General features: G+C 44.9%; 1 protein-coding gene across 1 annotated transcript in view; it reads right to left on the bottom strand.

Annotated features, from left to right (window-relative positions):
• The window catches only part of jade2 (jade family PHD finger 2), a 180979-nt gene that overhangs the window by 52639 nt on the left and 112838 nt on the right, over positions 1 to 15502 (bottom strand). The window contains exons 9-10 of the mRNA XM_041951897.1: positions 14888 to 15382; positions 13550 to 13714 (exon numbers count right to left, since the gene is read on the bottom strand). Coding sequence (XP_041807831.1) covers positions 13550 to 13714; positions 14888 to 15382 — 660 coding nt within the window. The remainder of the gene's footprint in view (positions 1 to 13549; positions 13715 to 14887; positions 15383 to 15502) is intronic.

The raw sequence follows: 15502 nt of genomic DNA, 5'->3' as shown, positions 1-15502 counted from the left end.
CAGCTATAAATATTTATCCCTCTTCCTCCTCATATTTATTTCATCCAACAGAGCTCATACCAGAGGGGCAGCGGGATGGTGAGGAAATCCAGAGAGAGAAAGAGGGAGAGAGGAGGGGGTGTAGAGAGAGAGAAACAGATCAAGATGAAGGAGAAAGAAAAGGAGAGATGGTGAGACAGGAGGAGAAAATTCAAATCATTTCATGCAGGTGAAAAGAGAGACGGTGATGAAATAGAAGAAAATGAGGCAGCGAGCAAGATAAAAAGAAAAGTGTGCAAAGGGACAGAATGAAAGCCAGAAAAAAATCAGCTGAATGCTCTGTGTTGGCGGATGTATGAAAGAAGTCAAACAGGTAGTCGGGAAAAAGACGCCAACAAAACAAAAAAGTAAAGAGAGGATAAAAAGAGGTGAGATGCAGAGTGATGGGAGGTGAGTGGCGAGTTTAAGTCACTCAGGAGTGTCACTGCTGCTGCTGTGGAGCAGTCCGCAGCAGCCACTGAGGTGCACAGTTGAAGCTGGCCTACCACGCCACTTAGCTGGGATAAAAGGCTGCACGGCCTGGCCTGCCGCTCTGCCTGGAAAAGACCGGCCGCTGGGTTGCAGCAGCCAGGCAGGAAATGTCACGGAAAAATCACTCTGACTCTAAAAATAAAGGTAGAAAAACGACACGGAGTCAGCCAGCAGATGCTTTGTTTCCCCAGGAGTTGAGGAGAAAGTTTCATGTCGTTCCTTGCGAGTCCTGTACTGTTACATAATGCATATTCCAGCAATATGTACAGAAAATGTCTCCAAGCAGCAGGGGACGGCATCAGAAATAGTATATTTCACTGGGTGCTAACACTCAACCTTGAAATCAAACACTGGACCTGCGTGGCTGCAGAAGAAACTCATGTTTTGCGCCTTTTTTTTATGTTATGCAATCAGAAACAAAGTCCCACTGTGGTTTATCAAGCATCTCCGCATATCACCAATCACAAGCTTCGTTTAAGAATCATGCACATTGTGACCAAACCACAGATTTGGAGAGAAAACACACATGGGCCATCTTTGGCAAATTAAGCTATTAAAACTACTCATTTTGTCTAAATACACAAAAAGATGAGCTTTAAGTGTGCAGCTCGAAGTGCAGCCCAGAGCTCAGGAACACTTTGTGCAAACCCTGAACTTGACATAAATGCATGCATTATATTTTAGTCATCTGTTGATCCACTTCAATACTTTCACTTTTAACAACCTACATTTAACACACTACTTAGCCCCAGCGTCAAACTGCGCCCCCTAACGAGCGTCTGTCAGGTTAGGAATGACAGCTTATTGAAAGCCCCTCGTGAGCATCGCGGGTGTTTCGTTCTGTCATCAATGCTAGTGCTGTTAGCTAAAGCCAACTCGGCACAACTCTGCAGCTTAATGTGAAAGTGAGATGGAAAAGTGAACACGGAAGTAAAGCAGTATGGCTGAGAGGAAGAGGAGGCTTCAGGAAAAACAGATCCAATTCAAACCCCACTCGCACGAACAAGTGCCTTCAGTTTCTAACCTCACCCATATCATCTCTCATCACAACCAATGCAGCACAACCAGACTGTTCTTTTTCATTGCATACATTCCTCTTTTTTGGCTAAATTACCCACAATGCAACTCCGTTCTGCAGCTCAGTTGAAGACTCAGGTGTTTTCTGCAAGTAGCGGCTAATGTAGCCTCGAGCTGCTAGCTGAGATGAGGAGCTACAGGAGTCTGGCAAGCCCTCCTCCAGATTTTTTTCATTTCAAACTCGTAATCTTCAGCTCCAACCAACGCTGACTCGGGTGACATCACTAGAGGTAATTATCAGCAAGGCTGCAGATCCCTCTGGAACTTGTTTTATATATGCTGTGGTATTCCCCCTTTGATGTGTAAAATCAAAGCGGGAGTACGTTCCCCTGAAAGACCTCTGCTGTTACATACTAAAGAGAAGTCCCCAGATGTCCCCGAGACATCAGCCGTCTCTACACACCAGACCAGACCTGGTCTCAGCATAGGCTGGGAAGAAATTATGGAGGCTGAAAGCTCCCAAAGCCAATAAGTGTACAGCTTAGCCTTAAATTGTTATTTTCATTACATATTCTAGGTAGATTTTTGCAATAAACTGTTACTATTTTTGAATATTATGAATATGAGCCATAAGTAGAATTAATGTTGGAAAGAAACGTGGATACCAAAGCTGACATACCTGCTGTGACAGAGATCAGGCTCAATAAAATGATGTGCTCTCTGTTTAGCTGCAGTATTTGGTCACGATCGAACATTAGGAAAACACTTAAGACACCTTTTCTGTGCAGATTTGGTTTTTCCTGCACAATTTATTATGCTTTGCACCACACATGTCAGCATGTCATATGAATCTCTCATTTTTGGCTCTCCACCAGCACAACCATATTACATGTACTTTCACTGAAGTTGGCATAGTTAAGTGTTTCTGATCTCCCCCCGTGGCCTGGAAGGCGGCTCAGTGACCTTGTGGCAGAGCATTATCAAAGGCTCGGGCCAAAGGAGCAGCTCTCTGTAAGCTTTGAAGCCTTAGGGCTGTGCTACACAGTCGGGCTTAGCATGCAGCATTTTAAACAGCGGTGGATCTCAACAGGCGGTTTCTCGCAGAGTGAATGGAGCTTGAGGCTACCTGAAGGTGTAAAGCCTGTTCTTGCCTTCAGCTCACAGAGAACGATGCAGCCAGATTCCCGAGCAGAACAAAGAAGGGAGCAAAGGAGCATTTTCACATTTGCAGTGGGTTTTAGAATTGATTTGAGGATTTTACTTTATTTAACCTTTGGAAAGTCCACAGTTTTACTACCACTTATATCTGGGAGCTTTTACACTCATAGCAATCCATTTTCAGATGTGACCCTTGGCCCAAAGTGAAGACTAAAGGTGAAAATGTGTGTTTTCAGTAGTCAGAGCTTTCTGCAGTACATGATGTTTCTCCTTCTGACTTTCCCTCATGTTCCTACTTCATTTGAACTGTCTCTTCTTCATTACTTTATCTCTGTGACTTGAATAATAATTCCTTATTGTTAAAATGAACTCCTGTTTTGTTTCACTCTTTCTGGGATGTGCTCAGTCTTTTATGTTCTTTCTTTTGTTACTGTGAATTGCTTTGTAACTAATTAATGTCAAAATTGTCAAAATCAGTGCCACAACATTATTTTTACTAAATTTACTGTAACTCAAGTCAGCTTTTTCATAGCTGTTCCAGTATCTGTCTCTATAAAGTATGCAAACATGTCTTAAAAACCTTGCTTTGTTAAGCAGTCTTATGTAGCTTTAAAGGAAAAATTTGCTTTTGGTGCAAGTGTAGGTGTTGAAAAAATAAAAACATAATGCATTCATGGCACTGCAAAAACTTACTTTTGAAAAAGGTTGCCCAAATTTTCTAAAAATAGATCAAAAATGAGGTTCCAATATCAGTGGGTATGATTCATGATGGGAGGACCCGTTACTCCCATATAGATAAGAGATATCTTCAATATCAAAGCTGATTATTTTTCTTCAACATCAAGACCAAGAAGAACATTTAAAGCTGTTTAAATTGCATTATATCCAATGAGAATGTGATTTACCAATTAAAAACTAAACTCGCAATAGTATACCAGGACCTCCTGACCTTGATGGATTGCGGAGCTTTTACCTAATGAGTTATTGAGTGAGCAAAGCCACAGTTATATCAGATCCCCCATCTGTTTTGACATCCTCCAAAAACACAAAGCAGTCCTGATGACACTCTAATTTGTTTGATTTAAAATGTGAAATAAACCTCAATATCAAAGCCCGCTGGATTTGTCCATTTAGGTCGCCGTCGCTCTCATCTGAGCGAGCTCAGGCACAGCAAGCGACGTGTCGTGTTTGATCACTACTCAAAAACAGTGCGTCCAAATCCCATCGGTCAACAGTTTTTTTGATGTCTGGGAAGTCTCTCTGGAGAATCCATCAGCGAGCATGAACGCAGGCCAAAAAATCGCGCAGCAGAGAGCTCGTAAACTACAGCAAGAACCAGACCGCTTCCCTCAGGAGTCTGCGTTACTCCACCGGTCACTTTGGGAGCAAGCCAGCCCTGAGTTCCAGTTCCTTCCTAAATCTATAAATGAGACCTCGCTGACTGGTAAAACACTTAAAGTGTCTGTTGAATGTTGAGATATAACAGAAAAGGCCCTTGTCTTGGATCTCTTTCGGTGCCTTAAAGCATCTTGGGAACAGACAGCAGCCTAAGAAGAAGAAGAAGAGGAAGAAGAAGAAGGAGAAGAAGAAGAGATTGTGTAGTGAGCCAGTATTAGGTTTGGAGCAGAATTGTGTGTGCGGAGCCAGGTTGATGCTGATCCAACAGGGTGGGTCTGTCTGCTGCATGACTCGGCCCGTCTGGCCCGCAGCTAGAACCCCCCCTTATCCTTACCCCTCCCCCGCCCCCCGCCCCAATGTGTGTGTAGGTGTAAGAGTGTGTGTATGCAAGCCATGCATGCCTCTGTCAGTATGCATGTGGGTGATGAATGATTTTGTATGTGTGTGCATGGCCGTGTGTGTACATGTAAGTGGTAGTGAAGCATGTAAGTCGACATTACTGTGTGTTTATGCATCTGTGTGTGTGTGTATGTGTGTGTGTGTGTGTGTGTGTGTGAGGGAGAAAAAGAGGGATCTTATGACCCAGCAGGCACAGCGCTGCAGTCGGCGTGTCGCTCTTTCCATGTCTCTGTCCTCTCCCTGACCCTACCTAACGTTGCATAACACTGGAGACAGTTTCATGCCAGATGAGTGGCTGGGTGGGTGCACGATGCACAGGGGTGAGGGGCTGCGGGGGAGGGTGCTGGAGGGGTGTCGTCTAAATATGAATGTAATGACAAGAACTGAAGTGAAAAAGGAGTGAAATGACTTATCTCCCACCACCTGCAACCCTCTCCCTCCTCTGCCTCTCGCTTTGTTGTCTTTTCCTCAGCTCAACTGACTGTGCTGGCTATAAAAAGAGAATAAATTTGGGGAGAGGCTGCAGAGGCACAGCTCATAGACACTGTACATACAAACATGCAAACAATCTGAGCCGCACTTTATAGTAGAAGTGGCGCTTTTCCAAAGTCACTTGCAGTCAGGTTAATGCTGTAATGTCTGAGGTTAATTTTGCTTCACATTTGAGGCATTCCACCAGTTTTATAAATCAAATTCAGTTTACTTGTCATGTGGAGCGCGACTCAGCCAGTGAAAATAGTTACCTCTGCCAAGGAGGTTATGTTTTCAGTCCGGTTTGTTGGTTTGTCAGTCTGTCAGCAGGACTGCGGAAAAACTACTGGTCCAATTTTCATGAAACTTGGTGGAAGGGTGCAGCCCGGGCCAATGAAGAGCCCTGGAGCAGATCCGAATCACAGGGCAGATACACAAATTACTTTTCACTTTGGTTAATATTGCAAGATGGGCCATCCAGTCTTGTTAGAATAAGCGTCGTACATCTTAAAATTCAGTGGATGGTAGTACAGTTCTGACAAAACAGGCCGATTGTAGACATACACTACTCCATATTCCACAGTTCACATTCACAGGTAATCCTCTGGGAGAGCCGACACATGTAGCTGCTCATGCAGAAAGCAGCGGTCATGAGCACTCCGATGGTGGTTCCATGTGCGAACCGGTACATTTGCAAAGCTTTTTTTCCTCAAACTAAGCTAAAGCTATGGAAATGCAAACATATCGTGTAATTTACTCTACACTCGCTCACATCCAAACACGAATTGTCTGCAATAAACCCCAGCAGAGATATTAAAGAAAACGTTCTTCACGAGAACAAGCAATAATACTGATGGTGAGGTTTCATTTTGCAGATTTGTAAGAGATGATAGAAAAGTGGACTTCTGGCCTCGGTGGAGGTCTGCGCTCTCCGAGTGTCCTTCTAGCTCTATGATATCTTCTGTGGCTCTGGAGGAATTTTGCCAAACCAGACAAAGCATCTTGGACACTATAAATTTATAACAGATAGCCTGTGTAACAAACTGAGGGTGCAGAGTTCGGAGGGTTTGGATGTCTACCGGCCCGGGACGGACTAATGAGTTATCGGGTTGCATTGTGGGAAGCGTAGGATCCAGCGTTTTTTGGACCCTGACCCATATTAAGCTTTAAATCAGGATATCTCAGCCTCTACTGCTTCATTCTTTAATATCTGCTCTAATCTTGGTCGTGTGAATCCCACAACTTTATGAGAGCACTGGAGTGAGACTGAGGTGGAAAGTATGTGCAATAAGCAAATTTAAGCAACTGGAACGTTCGAAATATTGCTGGTAAATTGAGGAAATCTGAATCTGAAGTGTGATCAATCAACAATCCATTGTTGAACATTTTCAAACATATTCACAAAATAAAAAAGAGACGGCTCTGGACATGAGACAACATGATCTCTGCATGTTCTGCATGTAACGAGCAACAAGCAGTTTGTGAAAACGATGAGAAACGAAGGCTGAGGTCGCAGAGCATTAACGAAAGTCACATGTCAGTAAAGTGAAAAGGTTCAGAGCCGTGTCATAAATAACGCGTTCCTTGGATGATTGTATAGAAAGGAGATGAGTTAAGTAAAGAAATAAAAGTCTGGAGAAGAGTCCAAGATTTTTCTGTGGTTCCTTCCATCTACAATCGTCTGGTTAAAAAAAATAATAAGACAGAAGAAACCGGAGAAGTTGGAAGATGTCTTTGGTGGGTTATGTGGCTCTTGGCATTTACGACTTGTGGATGTGAGTCAACGCAGGCCGCGAAGTTTGTGGGACATCCATAGATGCTGGCAGTCTGAGATAATAAAAGATACAAGCTAGCCTCATCTGCCAAGTCACTTTTTTTTTTTTTTTTTTTTTAGCTTCTTCACATGTGGAAAATTCTCCTCTTTAACCTTTCCCTGCTGACATTTACACGCCACTGACTGCAACTTCTGGTCACAAGCTTGTGTACATGACATACATTTTCCCCTTACCTTCCCCTCCGCTCTCTTCAGACAGAATGGAGCGCCGAGGGGGGTTTGTGGAAAGAAAACAAACTGTGAAACTGTGACCTGTAGCCAAGGAAAAGTCGCCGATGGGGCTTTCCTCTCCTTCGCCTCGGCACAGGACGTACCGACTCAGCGTGCCTGACACGTATCAGTCTTCAAACACCTTGCTGCTTCCAAACCTGCAGCTGAAGGCTCGAGGTGCTGCCCTGTGTCCGGGTTTGGCTCTCTTTTACCCCCCCCACGTTCTCACTCTCAGGTCTCCTCTTTCAGCTCTCTCCCATGAACACCCCTCCTTCTGATCACATACCATTTTTCTCCTCCTACACTCTCAGTTGTGAAAGAAGATACGTGTATTAAACATATGTTAGCTGCTCATAATCAAAACTTTCCCTCTTGCTCTCCATTTTATTAAGTGGGCTGTTTCGTAAGTGTACTGCTCTGCTCCGCTCCGAGGGCCTCCTGGGTGTGGGACTGCTGACCTGCTGGGCCGAGTGTGCTGCCAAGTCTTTACCGTGAGAGAGCGAGCGAGAGCAGAGGGCAGGGCACAGGACGGCACCGCGCCATCGGACACTTTGCCAGCCTTGGCTGGAGTGCCGACGTGCCGGCGGGAGGGGAAAGACTAACTGCAATTGTTCGACTCGAGTAGTCATAGATGTGAAAACATACGGGAGGAAATGAGTAAGGAGAAGGGATTCTTTCACACCTGCTTTCCCTCCGTCAGCCCCAGCTCTGCCCCGTCTCCTGTCCCGGGCCAAGCCCTGGCATTTCCTCCCCCAATTCATCCACCTCCTCCCCGGGCTGCAGCACCTCTCCTGCAGTTCTTTCCTTAAACTGTAAAGTCCAGTCCTGCTCCTTTCCCTCTGTGCTTCCAGAGCCTGAGCCTCCACCCTGCACTCCTCCTCCTCCTCCTCTTCTTCCTCCTCTCTGGCTGTAACCTATTTTCACCCAGCTCCAGCTCGCTCCCCTCAGCTTCTGCAGACTTCTCCGGCTAAAACCCCCGACCCTCCGCTTCAGGACTGAACCTCGTCCAAAACCCAGCCGCTGAATGTAAACACAGCAGTCTGAGTCCTCTGTGCAGGATCCAGTGAGAGGTGCATATTCTCTTTGGCCTGTTTGACCACCACATTTCAAATGTCAGAAATTACACAGATATATCTATAGATTATAACTAATAGTTGCTAACCTCTAAGGCTTTGAAGCATTTGGAAACCATCAATAGCGCTAATACAAAATCAAGACAGAGACAAATATCTTAAACAGAATTTTTCTACAAAGCTTTGAATTTAACAAAATAAGTCAAACGAATCATCATTTAATGTCATAACACAACAATCTGACTAAGCGTTTGACGCCAGCCTTCGGTACTTGACAGTTTTTGATGCCTGCCCTGCGTATACACAGTCATCACTGTTAGAGGAATAATGTGACATTTTGTGAAATCTGTTATTTCTCTTGCTGACAGTTTGACGAGGAGATTGATAGGACTCTCATGTCTGCTACTGTGAGCGTGAAGGTAAAGGCGGGGGGGGGGGTGATTGGCTTAGTTTAGCATAAAGACTGGCCACAGGGGCAAACAGCTAGGCCGGCTCCGTCCACAGTTAAGCTCACTAATTAACACATCGAGTCTTGTTTTGTGGTTTTCGGGGAGAGCGTCAGAAACTGTATTTCAGAAAGTGGCTTGAAGCCTTTAGCCATCTAGTTAGGTCAATTTAATTTAGAAACAAGTCTGATACACAAAAAGCATTTATCTCAACTTCATTCTAACATGCTTATTTTCAGTGTTAGACATTTTCTGGCTCATGCCACAGAGATTTAGGCGCACACATTACTTATTCTAATGGCTTTTTACCAGTATGAGGCAAGTCCACTTGAGTCAGCTATGGTTTGTTCCATGTGGGGTTGCAGTGGTTTGTTAACAGGCAATCCTGTCAAAGTAGATCTTTGCAACTGGTGCAGGGATTTGCACCGACCTTCTCAACACAAGCAGCGGTGATGCATGCTCCTGCTGCAACTCAACACACACACACACACCTCCACTACATCTTTAGCCTGATTCGAAAACACCACAGGAGCCAAAAGAAGAAGAAGAAGAAGGACATTTAGCAGGTAATTTACACTACCCAATCACAGGGCCACACACTGCTTCGACACGTCGCTCTCTGATTGGATGAGTGATGTGGGTGAAAGGGGGGTTTGGGGCGGCACTCAGGAGAGGAGCACAGAAATGGAGAAAGCTCACCAGTGCATTAGGGACAGCACGGTGCAATTCGTTCCATTGGCAGCACTTCAAAGAGGAAGAGGAGGGGGATAATCCACCCCAACATTAGCCCCCGGATTCTTCCACCAACACCACCAACTCGCTCGCACATACACACATTTAATTCACAAAAGCAGCAGGCTGGAGGGTTCGGTCGTGGGGTCTGATTGGGTCGGGGTCTAGGGATGACGGGATGGAAGGATGGAGGGGATTTTTCAATTTGCCAGCAAATCAGAGATGATTGGAATACTCTTGCCCACAGACACACACACTCGCCTTGACACACACACACACACACACACACACACGCACACACACACACACACACATATCTCTCCACGGAAAAGACCTCACACTTGAACCCAGAGATGATGAATAAATACAAAACAAAAAACAAGCAGAACATTTGCTGAAAATGCTGAAAGAGACAAAATATAGTAATATGGGTTAAAAATATGGGTCAGCTGTGAACTTCTGTTTCTTACAGGTGATAAGTCTGTGTGTGTGTGTGTGTGTGTGACAAACCAAGGAGGTATCAGGAGAAAAAAAGAAGAGAAGATGAAAGAGGGGGACCACAGGGAGAAGGGAAGTGAAGGAGACAGAAGAGGAGAAAGAGAGCTTGTGTATTGACGGTGAGCTGTCAACACTCGCTCGGCCGATACTCGACCAATTGATGATCAATCCTCCTCATGGGAGCCCTGCCAGCAGCAAACCCGATCAATCCTCCTCTCTCTGTCAGACCTTCGAGCGACGTTAAAGAGGAACGCTGCTCGATTCGAAGCAGCGGCAACTTGTTGTCACTTCCTCCGTTCAAACCTCCTCTCGACGTGGTAAACATGTTGTCACGCATCGATGGCACGGCCCCCTCCCCCCTCACCGTGGAACCACCAGTTACAAATGTCACCATGTTTTGATCTGCAATTGTAGCATCGCTTTCGTGCCAATCAGCGCTACTTTGAAAACGCCACGAAACAAATGTGAGTCCTGACAAAATCCTGTGAGAGCTCGCCGCACCGCAACAAACGGGCAAAAACGGTTGCGTTGGTCAAGTGACTTCTGTGTCGTGCTGTATTTCTGGTAACTGCGACCCGCGCTCAAGGGCCCGTCGAGGCTGTAAGTGTGTGTTTATCAGAGCTCACAAGGATAAACCTGATTAATGAGATTACAATATCACTCATGCTCGAGCTCTTGCTTTGTTGGTTTTACTTAATTTCTACATAATGAACAATTAAGTAGGATCAACCACACAAAGATACAACCAGAGAGCAGTGAAACACAAGCACATTCAGGGGCCGAGAGGGGTAATAAGCAACAATTAAAGTGAGTTCTCTAGAAGCATTTATGTTCTACTGTATTAGAGACATGATGCTATGAGTGGGATTGTTTTGCAAATATTAATGTGGACATTGTCAGATATGCAATGCTTTCATCGATGAGCAATGAGGTGCAAAAAGAGCTGTTTTTGTGGTGCTTTACATACTTTTAGTTCAACATTTGATCTGTTATTTTCTCCTGGCTGTCTTCACCTGTTTTACCCTTGATTGATGGGATCAACAGAGCTAATCTCAGAGAGTTGAAGCGGCATGGTCCACTTCTACAACACACACATCAATAATAGGTGGTCTGGAGGGAGAAGAGTTATGGAGTGCACAGATACACTGAGTGGTCAGGAGGTTAGCAAAGCCTGCAACGATCAATAAAGCCTGACCGCTGGAGACCGCTGTGGTTAAGTCTGCAGCTACACAGGTCTATAGGTAACAAACGCCTCTGTGAAGCGGTGTTTCAATCACAGGAAATACATCATGTGATTAAGCATTATTTTGTCCAACCCTGGACTACGAACTGGATCAGCCACTTGTACACTGTAAAACCCCACTTAATAAGGTGACTGTCTGTTTTGCTGGAACTTATTTTTCACTCCATCTCAAAGCAAAGAGGTAAGAAGTTGTTATCTAAAAGCCAAATTAACCCTGCAGGACGCTGGGCGAAGCACGCTGATCCGTCGCTCTAATCAGAACTGCTTCAGTCCACTCAGCTGGTATCACCAGCTGAGGCTAAATGGGAAACCCAATGAGCAATTAAAATACGTCCTCCAATTATTTCCTGTGTTTGTATATTATTCTTTTCGCTGTTACAGAATAGTGGGTCATTTAGTTGATATGCAGCCACATAATTGCTGAAAAGTTTTCCTACTGTGAGCCAAATTAAATCAACTAAGATGAACCAAACCAAGGCCGGCCAGCTGCACCGTATCAAATCACATGCCAAAGACATGAAGGAAAAAGTATGTAGGACAGCAGATTATTTGGTTTATCTTACAGTCTGCTGAAAGAAAATACATTTAAACTGGTTGTTAAGAGGGTTTGTGGGGGAAACTTTTTCAACACGGATTCTTTTTGACAGATTTAGTATCAGAAAGTAAGCAAATACCATGTGATGTTTTTTAGATTGTGGTAATGATACGAAACATTTGTCCAAACACAAGAAGCTACATAGCAGTCTCGCCGCCTATCCCTGGCAAACCAGACTCAACTGTATCGCCCTACACTCAGGTTGCAGTGGATGTTTGGCTGTGGGCTGCCCGCTGTCATTCACATTCTGTAGGCTAGATTGCAGGGTCAGAAAGAGGTTTTGAGAGCACCGCTGCAGTGAATGCCAATCAACTATCACAGCACTGCGAACATGAGCCCGAAGTGGGGTTATAGGCATGCGTGCAACCAATCCCAGAAACTGAGCAAGGAAATTTACATAGTGGTTAGCATTCAGCTGCCAAGTGTGAGCTATGATACTGAAGGCAGTGGGGAAATACTTCACCATTCTGACCAACCTCAAAACTGTGCTACTACAGCTCAGCTTCAGACTGAGCTACTGCATTAGCATTTATGAAATAACTGACATTGATGATTGTGATGGTAATGCTGCTGATCACAGGCTGCAAGTTGCATGAAAGCTTTTTCTTTTTTTATCCAATTGTTCAACAAAAAACAAATGTTTTTGGTGTTTTAAAGGCAGAAATAAAAAAAAATCCTCATTGATTAGACATTCCTCTGTGAATAGGAATAGGAACTGCTAACCCTAAGGGAATGTAATCTGTCCAAATTACAATGGCTGGTATAAAGACAAAGACACAACAGGCAGCGGTAGCCAAGACAGCCCAACAACATCCAGAACATCTTCCACCCTGGGCAGAACTGTCCGACACAATAAATTCCTCTGGAGGTTGAGAGTTGAAGACTGAGGCCAGATGTCCCCGTTTCACTGGAGCTGAACATCTGGGTTCACCATCTGAGGTGGTGGTGACCAGATTTTATCCAAGCGTTCAAGACATTCACGGATGTGAGGATGCAGCTACCGTTCATGATCAATCACTGCTCTGTGGGTCAAGGTGATCTGGTGCTACGACCTCTAACAGACAGAACTGAGAAACGCTTGAACATGGTGGCCATCATGGACAGTTCTTAACTAGCAGAGAAGCTCAATGCTAAAGCACCACTTGGGTTTAGATCAGGTAGTTTGTTCCCTCCAAGGACTTAAGGGTTGAAGTCCCTCAGCAGAACTATGGAGTCCCCCGGCAGCATCCTCTCCAGGACCCCCTGACAGACTCAAAATCAAAGTCTTTGTCGCCATTACATGCACTTGCACAAACATTACCATATTTTTCTCTGGGGAACTCCTGTGCTCAGGAAGGGACTAGACTTACATATGCTGTTTCTGTGCTCTGGGTGACCTGAGACTGAATTTGAACTCTGTCTGTCCCAAAACCAGAAGCACAAGAACAAAACACTCCTGCTGATTTGGTTAAGAAAACTTCAGGTCTGAAATAACTCCTCGAGGTCTGCCGTGTGCCGACCGGTTTCACCACATAGAGTGAATAAACTGTAACAGTGAACACAGATCACAGCAAAAACCAAATGAATTCTGTGTGGTGGGTGGTTTTCACTTAAACTTTCAACACTGGGCTATCATTCAATCACTCATTATATCATTCAGCATTTCATTATGCCTTCATCCTCCAGGCTATTCATTCATTTAACATTAATATTCATGAAAGCCAAAATCAACTTTATATGATACTGTCAATGATCTTTTTAATTAACATCCCGAAAAATGTAAATTACCTCTTAAATATCAGCAAGACTGGCTGGATCAAGCACTGAGCATGCATATAAGTGTGCGCGCAAACACGCAGACACACAGTATTAAAAATTACCTCCAGCCTGAATAATAAACTGCACAAAGCAACAAGTTTCAGGCTTCACACCAAACACACACGCACACACACACACACACACACACACCCACACACTCCCACTCACCCTCTCCAGGTCTTGTCGGAGGTGTGTGAAGAGTTTGAGGCGTCTGTAGAGGACGTCCTGCTCCTGCTGGGCCAGGTTGTCCACCTCGTCCCGCTTTAAGGTCACCAGGGGTCGATTAAAGTTGGCCTTCCTCTTCAACTTCCAGAATTGATATAAGAAGTCCACCTCGAGGAAGAGACAGAATATTCACATTTTTTAAAATCATTCTTCCAGCTTCCAAGTCATTTAGAATCACGATACAGCGTTTTTCCCTGTTGAATACCGACTTTGGCAAAATTTAGTAGGAGTGATATCATTATCATTACTTCACTGAAATCAGTGAATCCACTGAGGATCCATTCCACTCATCATTTTGCCTTTTTCCTTTTAATTGTTGACCACTGGCATCACAAAGCACAATTTACTATGGTGCTTTTATGCTGAAAAAAAAAATCTAAAAGGTGCCCTTCAAGGAGGAATTTACGCCATGGTTTTGGAAATTCAATGACATTTTACTTGAATATTTGAGACTGCTTTGATTGTATTAGCCGTTACTCGATTAAAGCATGCTTTATCCCTACATAAAAACAGCTGCATGCTTACAGTTGCAGAAAAACCCTCTTGCCTGCAGCCACAGCCGCGTTCGGAAAGCAGAGGCCAGTTAATCACGGCACGTTCAAAACCAATTCCTGTGATTTATCAGACGGTTTACCTGTGAACACGGAGCACTTCATCTGATGCACTAGAGCCGGCACTCGAAATGCAACTCATCAATACCACATCTGATTACATTTAATTAACCGCGGGAGCCAAACTCTTCATCTCGACTAATGTATGATGACCTCTGTATGCAAAAGACAAGGTAAAGATCAGACGGATGTGCAGGCTAATGGAGAGACCTAATTGAGTTTTGTTTATTATTCTGATATATTATTTACATATTTTAGAACATTTTAAGCCAACGTGGATTAAACGTTTCCTGTGTTTTGTCCTCCTGTGTTTAGTCGTCCACTGTCGTCAATCACAAGCAGCTTCAGCTTCTTGTTCTCAGTCAACAGAAAAGTAACAGTTCTGCTTCACGGTTCGATGAACTGTGTGTTCTGAGACGCCCTGCTGTAAGTCGCTGTCACAGTATTTGCATACTTGTCGGCTGTGAGCATGAACGGGTGTTACTCCTTTGACTCAGCTGTGTGTCCACCCCGTCTGCTTTATGCTTATTCTTTATTTATACCTGACTCACTGTCTGAAGCACTAAGTTATTTTCTGCACACATGGAGGTGTGTGTAGCTATTATAGTGAATGACAAGTGTGCGGTATCATTTCTTATGACAAATCATAGTGTTTCAGGGCTGAACATACCTGTGAGACGGGCAGCGCCAGGTTCTCGGCCACCTCCCTGGGGTCCACCAGTCGGTAAAACTCATCCTCAAGCTCCTGGAGCTTCTGCTTCCTCTGGCTCACCTTCTCTCTCTCCAGCAGGTCCCGCTCAGCTCGCTCAGACGCCGACACCGAAACCGGGTACAATATCGACCTCTGCTCCGGGTCACCACCGCTGTTTGGCTGGTGCTGCTGGTCAGGCCGGAGCTCAGAACCGACGCCCGTGGTGGCCCAGTCAGGTCTGGATGCACTGAGTGCTCCGTTGGTGGTGGAAGCGGTGTGGTTGCCGTTGCTCACACTGGTCAAACTGGAGGCGTTGTTGATGGCTGCACTACTGTTGCTGGCGGTGCAGCTGTGCTCCAGGCAGAAGGACTTGAAGCGCACCTCATCGTTCTCTGCCAGGATGGTCCTCATCTCCAGGCCGTGGTCGAAGGCGCACGTCACATGGAAGGCCACGATACAGGAGGGCATGGAGCACTGGGAGGGGAGGAAAGAGAGGAAATACAGTTAAGGACAGAGACAGAATGAGAGAGTAAAAACAGAAGGAAGAAAGTGATGCAGGACAGATAAAAGATGAATGATGAAAAGGAAGTAGGG

The sequence above is a fragment of the Chelmon rostratus genome, chromosome 14 (assembly GCF_017976325.1).
Source record: "Chelmon rostratus isolate fCheRos1 chromosome 14, fCheRos1.pri, whole genome shotgun sequence".
NCBI classification, from domain to species: Eukaryota; Metazoa; Chordata; class Actinopteri; order Chaetodontiformes; family Chaetodontidae; genus Chelmon; species Chelmon rostratus.
Note: the sequence above shows the minus strand (reverse complement) of the source record. Positions and strands in the feature narration are given on the sequence as shown.